The sequence below is a fragment of the Trichoderma aggressivum genome (assembly GCF_033847375.1).
Source record: "Trichoderma aggressivum f. europaeum strain CBS 100526 chromosome Unknown scaffold_003, whole genome shotgun sequence".
Taxonomy (NCBI): Eukaryota; Fungi; Ascomycota; class Sordariomycetes; order Hypocreales; family Hypocreaceae; genus Trichoderma; species Trichoderma aggressivum.
In genome coordinates, this window is record NW_026946369.1 from 92,598 (window position 1) to 108,371 (window position 15,774).

The 15,774-nt window shown below is 52.6% G+C and overlaps 6 protein-coding genes across 6 annotated transcripts; 4 read left to right on the forward strand and 2 right to left on the reverse strand.

Annotated features, from left to right (window-relative positions):
• Positions 1–1,921: 1,921 nt before the first annotated feature.
• On the forward strand, positions 1,922–3,252 carry Triagg1_1161 (uncharacterized protein; the record flags this gene model as incomplete). The annotated part of the gene is made up of 5 exons (XM_062895201.1): positions 1,922–1,951; positions 2,012–2,047; positions 2,143–2,327; positions 2,388–2,481; positions 2,563–3,252. The coding sequence occupies 5 exons, from the start codon at positions 1,922–1,924 to the stop codon at positions 3,250–3,252; spliced, it is 1,035 nt and encodes a 344-aa protein (XP_062759500.1).
• Positions 3,253–4,060: 808 nt separating this feature from the next.
• Positions 4,061–5,555, forward strand: Triagg1_1162 (uncharacterized protein; the record flags this gene model as incomplete). Its single annotated transcript, XM_062895202.1, has 2 exons — positions 4,061–4,638; positions 4,709–5,555. 2 exons carry the CDS (start codon positions 4,061–4,063, stop codon positions 5,553–5,555), a joined length of 1,425 nt encoding a protein of 474 aa, XP_062759501.1.
• Positions 5,556–6,072: 517 nt separating this feature from the next.
• Positions 6,073–7,317, reverse strand: Triagg1_1163 (uncharacterized protein; the record flags this gene model as incomplete). Its single annotated transcript, XM_062895203.1, has 1 exon — positions 6,073–7,317. The coding sequence occupies one exon, from the start codon at positions 7,315–7,317 to the stop codon at positions 6,073–6,075; it is 1,245 nt and encodes a 414-aa protein (XP_062759502.1).
• Positions 7,318–8,320: 1,003 nt separating this feature from the next.
• On the forward strand, positions 8,321–9,118 carry Triagg1_1164 (uncharacterized protein; the record flags this gene model as incomplete). Its single annotated transcript, XM_062895204.1, has 1 exon — positions 8,321–9,118. One exon carries the CDS (start codon positions 8,321–8,323, stop codon positions 9,116–9,118), a length of 798 nt encoding a protein of 265 aa, XP_062759503.1.
• Positions 9,119–9,886: 768 nt separating this feature from the next.
• Triagg1_1165 (uncharacterized protein) lies at positions 9,887–10,680 on the forward strand (the record flags this gene model as incomplete). Its single annotated transcript, XM_062895205.1, has 2 exons — positions 9,887–10,078; positions 10,231–10,680. The coding sequence occupies 2 exons, from the start codon at positions 9,887–9,889 to the stop codon at positions 10,678–10,680; spliced, it is 642 nt and encodes a 213-aa protein (XP_062759504.1).
• Positions 10,681–11,584: 904 nt separating this feature from the next.
• Triagg1_1166 (uncharacterized protein) lies at positions 11,585–13,034 on the reverse strand (the record flags this gene model as incomplete). The annotated part of the gene is made up of 4 exons (XM_062895206.1): positions 11,585–11,983; positions 12,068–12,699; positions 12,774–12,841; positions 12,904–13,034. The coding sequence occupies 4 exons, from the start codon at positions 13,032–13,034 to the stop codon at positions 11,585–11,587; spliced, it is 1,230 nt and encodes a 409-aa protein (XP_062759505.1).
• Between the last annotated feature and the right edge of the window lie 2,740 nt (positions 13,035–15,774).

Below are 15,774 nucleotides of genomic sequence, written 5' to 3' on the forward strand. Positions count from 1 at the left end.
AGAAAAGAAAAACCTAGAAGAATAGAAAAAGAAAAGAAAGAAAGAAGATACGAAACCAACGTGCATGATGATCAGCTGCACGATGCAATGCGTATCAGCAAGGCGACGCAACAGCTGGAGCGCCAGGCAAGGCTTTTTACGAGCCACACGTCGAATATGCGGCGCCACGTAGCTCTACATCGCGGCTTGTACTCGTAGTTGGAGTAGGAGTAGCACTCCATGCTAATGTACGTGATGTCTGAGGCACATGTCGATTGGCTGCCGCTTTAGCCATACGAGGGAAGCCGCTTGGTTAGCACGCGTATTTGATGCCAGTGGCAACAACTTGAGTTATAGAGCGTTATAGCGCATCCTAAAGGTGTCTTACTGCATATTGGAGCTGTGGACTGGAATCTGGCATTTGCAATGGACCGACGCACCAACTGTAAGCCCTGCTGTACGGTGCTCCGTATTCCACACCAGGTACCTGTACTCGTACACTCGCACGCTGCACTTTCTTTTCGTAATAGTCAGACATTAATATTCCATCCCGAGGCCATCAGCCCCTAACGTGATATAAGGTCGCACCTCATTGTTCCGTTTGCGTCCCTCTGTCTCAGCAGAAATGGTCAGCTTTCCCAAACAAGGGTGATCCCCTGGCAAAAACGGCTGGCGAGCCAATCGCAGCGCGCGTAATCCTAGCGTGGGATCACCCGAGGCTCCACCTCGTCCACTCAGCAAGCCCGTTCCTGCTTTAGCTGCCAAGTCGGGCCCAGCAGCACCTGGACCTGGCCTAAAAGTTGAGGCCGGGCGTGCTAGACTCGCTGCTAGGGCTCAGTGAAATGCGCTAGACTCAGCGTTGGGTCGGGGGGGCTTGACGGGGCTTAGGGGGAGAGACAAGCAGAGCAACATGGCCGTCTGTTTTAGCGGCGGCGGCCCAACCACTGGCGATGGGAAAAGCGTTGCTGCTTTTATGAACGAGCCTTGGCGACACCAAAAGGTCCTCCGTAGCAGTAGGTATTACTGTACTGTACAGCCAGTAAAATAGCGTGATGGCTCTCAGTTTTCACGTACTGTAGGTACCCTCTGTGTACACGGCCGGCGGTTCTCCCTTGGGCCAAGACTCCCTTGGTACGGGACCTCAGACACAATGGGTATCGCCAGGCGCTGTCCCCCGGCCCAAGCTTCCAGTTGCTGCAGGTGCGTCGAACCCCCCCGGTTTTTCCCTCGGACAGCCAACAAGTCTCCCTTGTTTCTCTCCAGTGCTGAGGACTCGACATTGATCCCGTCCAGTCCAGTCTTTTCTTCCCACTCTCCCTCCTCCACAGCCTGAATAACCCACCCCGAAGCGAGAAGGCCTCGTCTCTGACCAGCTTGGAGCGTCTGGCCTGGCCCAAACAACGGCCCAAACCAAAGGCGCAGACGGGGCGACGCATTGGACGCGATCCATCCATCGTCGGGCCTCGACACCGCGAATACAAGTATTACACATACCGTACACATACACCGCCGGCGGCGCTTTTTATTTTGGGCTACCTGTCGAGTACTTCGCCCCATTGCATTGCTGTCGCAACCGTAGCGCGCGCAGGCACGTCGATATAAGCACCAGCAATCAATCTCACAGCCTCGTTGTGGCCTCCAACCCTCGATCCGACCGGAACGGACCCCCAGAAGCGAGAGGGAGGAAAAAGGAAAATTCAAGGGAAAAAAGCAAGGGCTCAGCTCAAGCCTCTTTTACATCTCGATCCCGATACGCGCTCCCGACCAGCTTCTGCAGCTGCCTTAGCGCCACCTGCAAACGAGACGCCGACTTGCAGCATCCCGACGATCGATCTCGCTCCTGTCCTGCTGCCCATCCCGCCAATTCCTCCACCCCCGATTGTGATTGCATCGCTGGATGTTGCTCGCGTGCTGATCAAAGTGCAAAGCATCCGCAGTCACAATGGGGTCCACAGCCTTTGGCAACTTCAACGTACGCCGTCGTCCCATCTCTGCGCTTTTGGTGTAGCTGGCTGATCAAGTTTGTAAACAGGACTTCTGCAAAGATTCGACCCTGCCGATCTGCAACGTAAGTGATGGTTGGGGATATGAGACTGGGCAGAAAGAGACGACAAGAGACGGCATCTATTTCAGGGATGGAAGCTAACCAGCCGTCAACCACAGTTGCTATCCGAAGAATTCAAGAACCAAACCGGCCCCTGGGGAGGATGTGCGCTCACCGGAATCCCGCTCAGCGGCGGCCGGCATCTGGGTAACGTTGGATCAATCATCCTATGTGGCATCGGTATTGCCATGGCAGCGTTCCTCATCATGAAATCGGACAGGAAAAAGGCTGCCGTGGGCCGTCGGTATGTGCTACCATGCGTACACAAACACCCCGGATAACACAACTAATATTGGCGTGACAGCGAAATTCAACTGTTCCTTCTTGGCTATATTGTCATCAGCATCTGCGAGATTTTTTCAGTCGGCGAAATCCCTCTCGGCAAGACTGTACGAGTGGTACGCTTACCAGCCATCCCATTTCGTCCCCCCCCTACTGTCAAGGTTCTCGTTCATAATCTATTAACACTCGTGATATAGGCTTTTAGTGGCATTCACATTGGCGCCATCATCGCGACTACATGGATCCTTATGCTCAACGCTGTTGTTGGATTTCAGCTGCTCGATGACGGTACCCCGTTGTCTCTGGCCCTGCTATTTGGCTCTGCCGGCGCCCTCCTCATTGGAACTGGCTACATTGCTCTCGACACGGGATTCAGCTGGACCGGGTTCTGGGACAGCAGCTATGAACTTCCGAACCGCAACATTGCCCTCTATGTGCTATACCAGCTTATCCCTCTGCTATTCCTCGTTGCATTTTTCGTCCTTGAAACTATTCTGGTCCTTCGAATCCTGGGAGAGCTCCGCCCGATGATCTATCTGACTGCCGCTGCCCTTCTCTTTGCCATCGGTCAGGTTTTCAACTACGTCATTAGCAAATACATTTGCGATGGGACCAACGGCAAGATTGACGGAGCCCTTTTCGAGACGCTGTTCACGCTTCTGGCCGTCGGTATGGTCTGGGTCTTCTGGTCAAGCATCACCGAGGACGACTGGCCTATGCCGGCAACAGAGTCTTACACCTCTCCAGGCTATACCGCTACCAGTGCAGCCTATGCCAACACGGGATACGCCAACCAGAGCTATTCCAACCAAGGCTTTGCCTCGCAATCCTACAACTCCAACAACCACTCGCACTCGCAATCCTACAACTCCCAACCATACAACTAAGATAATCTTGCAACATTTTGGGTTTCGAACCTCGGCGTTTACAGGCGGCAGCATTGACGGCTTCACTCTTTTGTTAATTTCTGCTTTTCATATATATACGTTTTCCCCGACGAGTTGATTACGAGTCGAACGACGCGCTCACGCAGCACATATGGAACTGGCTGAAATATGCCAGCAGTGACGGACTTTTCTTTTTTGGTTGGAGGAGGTGGGGAGACTGAGTGACCAGCCGCATTATATTGGAGCTAAAGCTGCTTTATGTTTATTTGCTTTTTCTTTTGTTTAGGTCCCCATGAGGGGGCTTGGGCTTCTTTGGTATTAATGTTTTGCGTACTGGTGTCACTTTGGCTGGAAGGCATCTGGTGAGTTGGAGAAAGATTGTGGGAGAAAAACATGTGTTCTGGTTTCTATGTTACTCGCTAGGCGGGCTTCAAGGCCCGATAGCCTGTACAGTGGTTTAGATATGACTTTGTAGTATACCCCGGAGGAGTGAGTAATAATTGAAAGTCGAAGTTTTTTTTTACTTGTTTGTATAACATTGTGTCGTTCACAAAGTGTGAAATATTGCGTGAATCTGATAGGCCGTTGTGCTTTGGCGGAGAACTGGGAGCACTAACGAGGCTGAGATAAGTTTCCAGCTAAAGCAGCCTTATCGATTTCCATCACCTAAACTCTCCAACTGCACGTCATTCACCTTTTTCCTTTCTGTCAACTGCACGCAGTCTTTTCTTTTTCTTGCTCAAAATATCCTTTTACCATTAACGCATAATCTTTCTCATCTACACCTCATTGCAATACCCAATTCACCATGGCTGACTCCGATGGCGAGTTCGTCGCCGACATGTCCGACGACGACATCATGGATCATACCGTGACGGACGGCGACCCGAGCGCGGCCCGCACCAAGGGCTCGAAAGTGTCCAAGAAGAAGCGCGACCGCAACGCATCCAAAGCATGGGAGCAGTCCAGGCGAACGTGGGAGACGGACCTCCCCGAGGAAGACGATGGCATGCTCAACCTGGCGGGCTACGAGGCCGAGCGACGCCGGCGGCTGCTGCGCGACACGACGCCTCTGCAGCGGGGCATCATACGGCATCTGGTGCTGGTGCTGGACATGTCGTTTGCCATGGCGGAAAAGGACCTGCTGCCGACGCGGTATCGGCTGACGCTGAGCTACGGGGCGGCGTTTGTGCGGGAGTACTTTGAGCAGAACCCGATTTCGCAGCTGGCAATTGTGGGCATGAGGGATGGCGTGGCGGTTCGGGTCAGTGATATGGGAGGGAATCCCGCGGAACATCTGGAGCGGCTGCGGGAATTGGAAGGGCAGGATCCTCAGGGGAATCCGAGCTTGCAGAATGCGTTGGAGATGTGTCGAGGAGCGTTGTTGTGAGTTGTTCCCAAGCCATCTACTTTTCAGATTCGATACTCGATGTGCTAACTTGATGTTGGATGATAGCCATGCTCCTTCCCACGGCACGCGAGAGGTCCTCATCATCTACGGCGCCCTGCTCTCGAGCGATCCCGGTGACATTCACGACACAATCAGCAACCTCATTGCCGATCGAATACGGGTATCTGTGGTTGGATTGTCCGCCCAGGTCGCCATCTGCGCGGAACTCTGCTCTAGAACAAATGTGGGGGACGACTCACAGTACAATGTCGCCATGGACGAAACACATTTCAAGGATCTCTTCCTGGCGATAACAACGCCGCCCGTGAATCGGACCAAGGAACAGAGCACATCTAGCCTGTTGATGATGGGCTTCCCCTCACGGACGCTTGCCCCCGGCGGGACTACGAGCTACTGCGCTTGTCACAGTAAACCTTGCCGAGAGGGATATCTCTGCACCCGGTGCGGCGTCAAGGTGTGCAGGTTGCCTTCGGAGTGCCCCGCTTGTGGCCTGACGCTCATTCTATCAACGCATCTTGCTCGTTCTTATCACCACCTTTTCCCCTTGCGGAACTGGGTCGAAGTCCCTTGGGCCGAAGCCCCGCGGTCGACAGCTTGCTTCTCCTGCCAGTGTCCTTTCCCCGAACCCCCAAAGCCAAACAAGGAAAAGGGCAAAGACGAAGCGCCGGCAAAAGCGCCGGCAAAGGGTGTCAGCGAAAGCGGGAGGTACAAGTGTCAAGTGTGCGGCAATCATTTCTGCATTGACTGCGACGTCTTTGCTCACATGGTGATACATAACTGCCCTGGATGCCAGAGTCAATCCCTCACTGCTCCGACCCCTGATGGGGTGCCGCCTGTGGAGGCAAATGGGAATGGGTACACGAATGGCGGAGTCATGGCTATAGACGGATAGCTATCTGCTTGAGACTTTGTGGATGGCATTCCCGAGGCTGATTTTTTTTCTTTCTTTTCTTTTTACTGCAAGAAGCGTCATGCGGGGTGGATCTTCGGATATCATTGGATATTCTTTACAATAATGCCGCCTCTATTTATTGTTTTATTAATAGGCGTTTAGATGTGAGCGTATTACGGAGCGTTACGGTTGGAACCCTATTGATGGGGAGATACCATTCCAGCTGCCTCTACTCAAGGTAGTGTCATTTAAAAAGGATGAAAAAGGGGAAAGATGTACAAGATATCACAATGGAGAAAGCCAGTGAGCTTTTTGAAATATATTCAAAATTTCATTTCAGCATGATTTCGTAATCGTGGCTGCTAACTACCTGAATGCTCCCATTTGCATCATATTGGATGCCCGTTACATAAAACTCCCGAAGCTGTGTAGTAAGACATATAGAAAAAAAAATCCATAGATCGGCGGCTTCTCTTTCACGCCGTTCCTTTTAGGTGGTGGGTATTACAAGAAAAAATTACAAGTTTCCTCGCTCGGCCTGCTCGCGCTCAATGGCCTCGAACAAGCTCTTGAAGTTGCCGGCGCCGAAGCCCTCAAAGTTGTTTCGCTGGATAATCTCAATGAAGACGGTGGGGCGGTCCATGAGCGGCTTGGTGAAGAGCTGCAGGAGATAACCGGCCTCGTCGTAGTCGATGAGGATGTTGAGGCGCTGGATGGTGTCCAGGTCCTCCTTGAGCTGCCAGTTGCGCTTCTCGGTCTTGAGGCGCTGGCGCATGGTGTCGTAGTACGTGGTGGGCACGTTGATGAACTCGACGCCGCGGGCGCGGAGGGCCGAGACGGAGGTGATGATGTCCTGGGTGAGGAGGGCGATGTGCTGGACGCCCGGACCGGAGTTGAAGATGACGTACTCCTCGATCTGGGACTTCTTCTTGCCGGGGGCGGGCTCGTTGATGGGCATCTTGACGAGGTTGTTGGGCGAGGCCATGACGATGGAGTTGAGGGCCGAGAACTCGGTGCAGATCTGGGAGTCGTCGACGGACCAGAAGCGGTGGAAGGACAGGCACTGCTCGTAAAAGGCGCAGGCCGAGACCATTTCGTTCCACGACTGGTTGCCGACGCAGTGGTCGATGCGGGCAAGGGGCACGTTGGGCATCGCCACGGACGAGGTGCGCTCCTTGCCGGCGCGGAAGCCGGGCAGGAAAGGTCCCGTATAGCCCCGGCGGTTGATGAGAGTGTGGGTGGTGTCGCCGTAGGTGCAGATGACGGCCGTGGTGACGGAGCCGTGCTCATCCTTGGTGGATGTCGGGCCCTGGACGGCGATGGCGCCCTCGGCCACGGCCTTGTTGTAGACGGCCTCGACGTTGTCCACCTCAAAGGCAACGTCCTTGACGGCATCGCCGTGTCTCTCGAGGTGAGCGTGAATCTCCTTCAGGAGCTTCCGCTCGGAATCGGAGATGGTCTCATCTTCGGGGAGGTGAGCCTCCGACCGCAGGGGCGAGGTGAAGACGAAGCGGACGCCATTGTTGCAGACGACATACGAAGCGAAATACCGGCTTCCGGTCTCGAGGCCACGATACGCCGTGGTCTCAAAGCCGAAGAGGGAAGTGTAATAAGCGGCCGCCTGCTTGGCGTTGCCAACCCACCACGTTACGTGGTCATAGCCGGTGAAGTCGGCGGGAGGCTGGATGGCGAAGTTGTCGGGGGTGGTGCCGTTGTTTGCAGGTCGCTGCTCTGGGGAGTTGCTGATAGCAGAAGGGGACATTGCCACTCAGAAGGTATTTGGGGGTGAAACTGGGGGGAGACCCGGTTTGTGTATAAGTGCTTTGAAGCAAGTTGTGTTGACAAGTAGGTAAGAGTTGTTGATGTATGAGACTCGAGGGTCTTTGAATGGTGTGCTGGCTGTTTGATATATATCAGATTTCAGGTGTCCAATGACCAGGCCTGTGTGCCCCGAAGAAGGGCAACGCCGCTGATTTATGAATCCAAGCGACAACTGTTTCCAAAGTTACTCGCGAGCCATCGGAAAGCTCCCGCACGCCGAGCAAAGCCATCCAATGGATTCAAGCGGCTTTGCCCCAAGGTTTGAGAGGCGGCTTACGTTGGTTTCGCAGGGCTATTCCTTTATCCTGCCGTTAGCCCCGATCCCATCCCAATCTCCCATAAGCCAGCGCTCTCACTGGCTGCGATGCCCATGCGGGGGCCACCGCCTCGATCGCCCACTGCGCCCTTGAAGCTCCTTTTTTCGCAGCATCACCGGCCGTAGCGCCGGGATACAGATACGCTGACTGCCGTGCGGAATGATGCCGCCCCGGCGGTGCCAGCCGAGGAGAGCCGACAATGGCCGCCCCACCCGAGCCCGGCTTAAGTTCCGTTGCCACCGCCTGGGCTGGGGGATGACGCTGGGACTCCCTACAATCTACCGGTTGAAGCTTAGGCGATCGATCAGACGAGAAAAGTTTCCGCTGCGGTGTGACTTTGGTTGCTGATAAGCTCCGCTGACTGCCGAAGGGCCTGGTCGTAAACTTTTAGCCAAAGCGGAAGAGCCCAGTCACTTGACGCGGCTACTCAAGGTAATCCCAGACACCGGATAGGCTGTCCCGATTTCATATGAATTCTTGTCTCTTCCATGTCCATTTGATTTGACAGTTGCTCAAGTCATCTCATCATTGTGAAGCCTGTCTGCAAGTAATATTTGATAATTGATATCAACTTGCATTGATCATCATCTCCTCTTGTCTACCACAAACAACAACACCATCGCCAAAATGACGACAGTATCGCTGAGCCGGCACGACATCAACGTGCTCGAGAAGATCAAGGACCCCGAGTCCAACCCGGCCGCAGGCGTCGTGATTGACTCTGCGCTGCCCCGTGATCCTCAAATCGTCGACCACAGCGTGTATGAGAGAGTGGTGGAAAGAGAACGCGCCATCATCCGCACTCTTCAAGCCATCGAGATGCAGCTCGGCAGCTTCCAGAGCGAAACCGACGCCGACAAGGCCATTGAGAGCTACAAAAGCTGCGTGTCAGACTTTGGCAATCTCATTTCAGATTATCCTCTCTATGCTAGCGCCAGAAACAACCGCGCACAAATCATGCGGCGGCTGTATGGAGATTGCATGCTGCTCAACTACACATCGACCATGCCCATGCCGCTGATTCCCCAGCCAGAGCAGTCGGAGAAGAGAAAGGCGGCAAAGGATGCACTTGAGGATATGGAAACTGCAATCCGGCTGCTCACTCCACCTTCGCCAACAACTCCCATGTCTTCACAGGCTGCGCGGACGTTGTCCATGGCGCACACTCAACGAGCGGCCATCTACCTGAGAACCGCCAAGCTCTTGTCAGATCGCCAGTTGGACGTTGACGACAGCCGCGAGGAAGCCACTTGGTCCCGCATTGAATTCGAAGAAGCCGCCTCAAGAGACTTGGCTCTCGGAGGCAGATATGGAAACCAGATTGCAAAGGCTTTGGCCGTCAGCGTCAACCCAACGGCGAAACTCTGCGGCCAGATGGTTCGAGAAGCGATGAAGAAGGAGTATGGTCCCGCGTTTGAGATGTAAATTATGTGTTCCCCCCCTTTTTTGTTTGTTTGCTTAAAGAGCCAGCTGGGTACATGAGGTCCTCCTTGAGTTTATATGTCAGGAGGAAACGGATGAATTATGAAATTTAGCCAACCAGGGTCAGCTTTGAGCCCCGAATATGGCGTTTTTGTGTATCTAGAGAGCATGGAATGGTGGCGTTTCTTTGAACTGATGCCTTGAAACGGCGATGAAAAATTCTACTTCTTGGAGAGCCCAATGCGTCTATAACAAAATAAATCAGCGCACACGAAATGTTGTAGATTCCACCCGTGTCTGTCTCATACCGTAGACCAGTCTCTATTGTCTCATTGGTCGTCTTTCCCTTGGCCTTTTCTTCACGGTTGATCCTGGTTACCGCCGCCGATAATCCAATCACGACAGCAAAGATGGGGTCAGCGACCCGAGAAATGATGTACGTCGGCGCAGGCATTGCTTGGGAACTGAATGTGCTCTATTGCCGCAATCCGATTGAGCTCAAAAGCGGGTTATAACGCTCTTTTTATCTTATCCCCAAATATTCATCTGGATGGACACCCAGGAGAGCGAATAGGGAGGGGCTAATTTTTTTTGTGTGCACGGACCACCTCGGATAAGGAAGCGCAATCACCACGTGACATGGCACCTGCGAGTCGCTTGCCCCAAATCGTCAGCCCACAAACCCCAAATTTTGCACCAAATTCCCGATCACGGTTCTACGACGAAATCCTATTCCTCCAGCACATACCGACCACCCACAGGCAGGACAAAATGAAGTTCCTCAAGGTCGGCCGAGTCGCCATCATCACCCGAGGCCGATATGCCGGCAAGAAGGTACGAAACAATTACGAGTTTCTTCGCGCGCCCTCCCAGCTCAGTTCTCAAATTTGCATCGACGAGTTCTATAATTATTTTTCTTCTCTTCCCATTTTGGACGGCTCGCTTGTTGTTGTTCTTGTTGTTGTATGGGAAGAGGGAGGAGTATAGAGGGAAAAGAGAAAGGCCGAAATCGATTTTGAGAACGAGCGCTGTGGAAATTTTTCATCCTCATTTTTGCGAATTGCAAACTTCACAGTTTCCATACAGAAGTGCTGACACGCATTCTTCTTCTTCAGGTCGTCATCATCCAGCCCGTCGACAACGGCAACAAGCCTCACCCCTTCGGCCACGCCATCGTTGCCGGCATCGAGCGCTACCCCTCAAAGATCACCCGCCGCATGTCCAAGACCCGACAGGAGAAGCGCTCCAAGGTCAAGCCATTCATCAAGGTCATCAACTACAACCACCTGATGCCCACCCGATACACCCTTGAGCTCGAGGGCATCAAGGGCACCATCTCCGCAGACACCTTCAAGGAGGTCAGCCAGCGGGAGGATGCCAAGAAGACTGTCAAGAAGGTTCTGGAGGAGCGATACACCAGCGGCAAGAACCGATGGTTCTTCACCCCTCTGAGTATGTTTTTATCTTCTCCCGTCCCAATCCGGTTCCCCATCGATTCATCCCAAGGTGGCACGACACAATGGAGAATGCAGAGAGAGGAATTCCAGCAGCGATTCAAGAGCTAACAGTGTCGTTTCTTTCTTTTTAGGATTCTAAATTAAAAATCGTTTTCTCCATCACGGTTTGGGAGTTGGCGGGATGTAAAGAGCATCGATTGGTACTTTTAAGGAACCACGGTCGGTTCATGGGCTCAATATGAAGTTCATTATCAATTATTCACACAATAATTTCTTTACCACGTGAATGTCTCGTTGCCAGTGACGTGGGACTCGAAAGCGACAAAAACAAAAATTGAGCTCGAGGGAAACACGATCTACGCCAGTGTCCAAACCGACACTGCTCATGAATGGCAACGACGGAGGAGAGAAAGATAGACCGTTTGGCTTGTAGCTACCCCAATTGATTTTTTCTGCATCCTAAAATGACCATGGCCATGAACCAGTGCCGTTTTCCCCTTCGCGCGCAGTGTGTATGGGAAGGAATATTCAAAGCAGTCACGAGAGCTGATCCAATTGCTGAATTGATTGATTCTCAATCTAAAACTATTAAAAAGTTTTGTAGTGATTTCATCTCTACATCTCTCTATGAACTCGTCTCTCACGCCGTCTAAAGTACATCAGATTAGACCTTGGCGCAAAACAAACTTGATTTCGAGCAGCATCGACCTGGAGTGCCGCTCGACGCTCTATAATTATACACCAATAAAAAAAACAGGTCTCAACAGCCAAAGAATTGCATAGCCCCCCTCTTTGTCTCCAAGTTAGGGGGGGCTTCTTTTTTGTTTGCTGGTTTTTGGCGCGAAGAATGAAACAAAGCGCTGGGACCTCCTCAGGGCCCGTCGCTCACAAGAAACAGAAGATTGACCTTTTAGATTGTCTGTCCTTCCAACCAAACAACGCCGTTGACGCAATCGTACTTCGTTTTACAGTTTGGCCCTAAAAGAAGCCATGGTTTCATTCATGTGACGTCTTACTCGGCTCCCGCGGCGGCGGCGGCAGCAGCATTGCCCTTGAAGTGGTTGGTAACTTCAGTGGCGAGCTTGGAGGGGTCGTACTCAGGGGCGTAAGTGGGAGCCAGGCCACCAAAGACGACGAAAATGAAGAGCACAGCCATCACGATGATGGACAGCTTGCGGAGGATAGGCTTGCGAGCACCAAACTCGGCCCACTGGCGGCCGGCCTCACCAGCGTAGCCTTTGAGAGCCTCGAAGCCAAGCTTGTAGTAAACCATGCCGCCGAGGGCGATGGAGTAGCCAAAGAACTGGAGAGCAGTCACCTGGGTGCCCCAGATCATCATGGAGGCAACGACAAGCATGATGTCCTTGAGAACACCGCAGAGGGTGAGGACAACAGCAGAGGTCTTGCCAATCTGTATAGAAAAGGACCAGGTTAGCAAATCTGAAGCTGAATACACTTGATGCGGTGTAGACGAGTGATTTAAAGGGTGACATACCAAGAAAACGACGGAGACGTTGAGCATGAAAGCGCAAAGACCGTTGAGGAAGAAGGTGAAGAACCCGACGTTGTACACCTCAACCATGGAGACCTTGGGAACCTCCCAGATCAAAGCAACCACACCGTTCATCACGGCGCAGATGGGAGCGAAGTAGTACAGAGACACCAGGGGGTCCATCTTGAAGTCGGCAGAGCTCAGCAGTCTCTGGACCATGGTGAGTCGGAGAGCCTCAAAGATGACACCGGCAATCTGGTACATGACACCAATAACGACAAAGTGGATTTCGCCCATCGACGCAATGATGACACCAACAACGATGGCCGAGACATTGAGGAACTGCTTCAGGTTTGGCTGAGACACACCCAGAGCCCAGCCAGAGATGAGGACAGCAACGGGCGTGGTAGCCTTGAGCATCTGGATGAAGGCGACCGAGAGGTAGAGGTAGGTCAGGTTACCGCAGATCAAACTCAAGCTGAAGAAGATACCAATAGGCACAACAGCTCGCAAGTATACGCGGCCCGTCATCTTAACCGTCTTTCGGCCATCGAGCATAGTCGTCCAGCGGGCCATGACCTGGGTGACGACGGTGGCAAAGGTGAGGTGGTAGGTCGTGAGAATGACGGGATAGCCTGGCATCAGGGGCATCAATCAGTACACGCCATCACGAATTGGAACTTGGGGGGTCAAAGAGGGAGCAACATACGGAAGTTGAGCGTGTCCAGGAGCCATTTGTTGAACAGGATGACGGACGAACTGAAGCCGATCCATGTGCTGCGCGCGCATTAGCCAAAAGAATCCCATCACGTTCGCTCGCGATGCAGTTCCCAACTCACACAACGTAGAAGACGGGGTGTAGAGAAGCCTTTGCGGGAGCGGGCTTGTCGGCCGCGGGATTGATCGTGGGCAAGACAGGCTCGGAGCGAGTGATGTCGCCCGAGACTCTGGTTTTCTCTTCAGCAGACATGGCGGCGGGCAGCTGATTGCAATTCGCAGCGTGTATCGAAAGATAAAGGTGGTTGCGAAGGCAATGCTCGCAGGTTTGCTTTTTGAGGTTTAGGGGAGAGACGCGCAAACGAACGAGCGGACGGACAGACAGGCAGTCCTTTTTTTAGCAGGCAGGGTACGTAGCCTCAAGAAGGCGACAAGGGGGCACCGCAAACCAAGGTGGGAAGAAAAAAAAGAGTGTGAGGGGCGTCGAATATGCAATAAAGCGAGGGTTCGTATCAAGAAAGAGGAAAACAGGGACCGCCCGGAAAAAGAATGGTCTTGTCTTGCGCAAGCAGCCAACAAGTGAGAATTAAGTAAGCCGGCGCTTTCGGCCAAGACACGAGGAAGAAGTCAATATAAAGAGAGAGAGAGAGACGGAGAGAGAAAATACGAGTTGCACGAAAAGTAGGGATGGTGTGCTCGGGAAGAAGAAAAGAGGAAGAGACAGAAAGCAATGGCGTCGTGAGAGGGAAGGGGGACGTCAAATAGGGGACTAGAGAGAAAATCTAATGGATGCTACCAGACTACGAGCACAACACAGCCAGCCTGATTGACGGCACATCACATCGAGGCAATTAAAATCAATCCGACGCTTGTCCTGGAAATTGGCCCAATTCCTGCGTGCTGAGAGCGGACGTCGCTGGCCTGGCGCAAAGTACAGGTACGGGGCGTCCAACCACGGCAGCCGGCGCGGTCCAGGTACAAGAACCGATATATCAGCTCAAATTCAATGTTTGGCCTGGCTGGACTGGACGCTTCAGGGGGTTTCGCAGGGCCCTGGCACAACTTGGAAGAACAGAGGGAGCGCTACAGGGGGGGGAGGCGCCACTATCCCTCAGACCCCCTGGCGAATCAATCCACCCACGTTTGAGAGATAAGAGCCAAAAGATCATCTATGGAGTAACGGGGGTGCCAACAGAGTGCATCGCCACAGCCCTAGCCGTGTACAAGTACAGAGCGCGACGTGCCAGGCAAGTATCTGCCCTGTGAGAGGTCGTGCCGCGTAGGGATAATTTTAGTTGTGGATGGGTAATGGTAAGCTGGGGGGGGGGGGGCGCCGAGCTGGATACGGTCACATCAATAGAGCCTCTCTCTCATAAGCTAACGTCGAGCAAATTTCATCGTGTTCAGTAGTGAGGTGAAATGAATACCTGCTGTGGAAAAGAGAGCACAGAAGAAATCACGAAATAGAATAGGGCCACCCCGTTTTTTTGCCCTCGTATCAATCAATTTCCATGTCGGTTTCGTCTTATGCACAGTGCTGCAGCACAGCCTACGAGTAGGTACGGCACACGTAAGTACGAATAACTCGTATTGTCGCAGCACAGCCTTTTGAGATTGGCTTGGGTATTTTCACATGTTGTCTGCAAACAGCGCAAGTTCTGCACCCCTCCGCCTCGTCCTCTCTCTTCCATTGACAGCCCCGGACGCAGCAGCAATTTGGTCTCGACTGTTGTCATTCAGTTGCTTGTTTGTTTGTGAGGCGCTTCGCTTCGTATCGGATTCGTGCCAGAGGCGGGGCCGAAAAAGGGTACATGTAGAAAAGATAAAGATCGCGGGGATGCCAAGCGGTCTGGTGATGCGCCGCAATCCCTTTTTTTTTTTTTTTTTGCCGCGATGCTTTTATCTGATTGATGCCATTGAGGCGGTAACTTTTCTCCGCCAACTGTTGAACCTGGTAGGCCACGATGCGAGGTGCGCTAGGAGAAAGCTTGGCGCTGAGCTTCCTTCCGGTGGCCTTGCCGGGTCCGTTTAGCTTACAGGTCCGAGTTACAAGTGTGATACTGTACGGCTTCTATAATAATGGTCGTGATTCTGTCTAAATTGTTGATTTCCACGACAGTCTCTCAATCGTTTGTCCAAGCAGACATGGAATGTCATATAGACTGAAAGTAAGTACTGTACAATGAGGGCATTGCCGCTCTTGATCTTCACACTGTATTGATGTGGACCCAGCCGGTATTGAAGAGAAAAACCCTGCCTCTTGCTACTCCCTACGGATAGGTACCTGAACATGTATCATGCATTGGACGTGTACAAGTACCTACCTCCTCCTAGATGTACCTAAGGTAATACCTGTACCGACGATCCGTCAGGAGCCGGAGGCGGTATTCACATACAAGAGTACGAGTAATCGTCAAATATCCCGTATAAGTATTCCGTGCTAGCAAATGCCGTGCATCTGGAATGCTCCGTTGGGTCATAGATGGGATACATAGCACCAACCGACTATGACGCTCTCGCATCCCTTGAGAGCCTCCTTTGAACAAGCCAAGCGTCCATAGCTACACGGGTCCTCTACTCGGCTTTCCATCATCTCAGCCCAACGGAGCAGAGGACAGAATATTCATTCTCCTTGTTCATCGTGGCATCATGGTGGTGGGTCTTGTGTAAAACACGCGATTAATGCTCAGCGCTGTCTCCATCCACAGGACGCACGGCGTTTGGAATAACTACAAGACCTAACCTTACTTGCACTACCTCCCAAAACAAAGTCCTATATTCTAGTATTGAGTGCGAAGTGGTGCACCCTATGTACCCTTCGAAACTGCAGCCAATTAAAGAGCCAAACTTTGAAGATTCTCCCTCGATATAGAAAAGTGCACCACTTCGCACTCAATGGGATTGTATCCAGAATTTCAAATGTCTCTCTTGTTAGGTACCCCCAGCAAGTCTCCGTATGACAACCGTTTACAGAGATTTCGGGCGTGTTACGG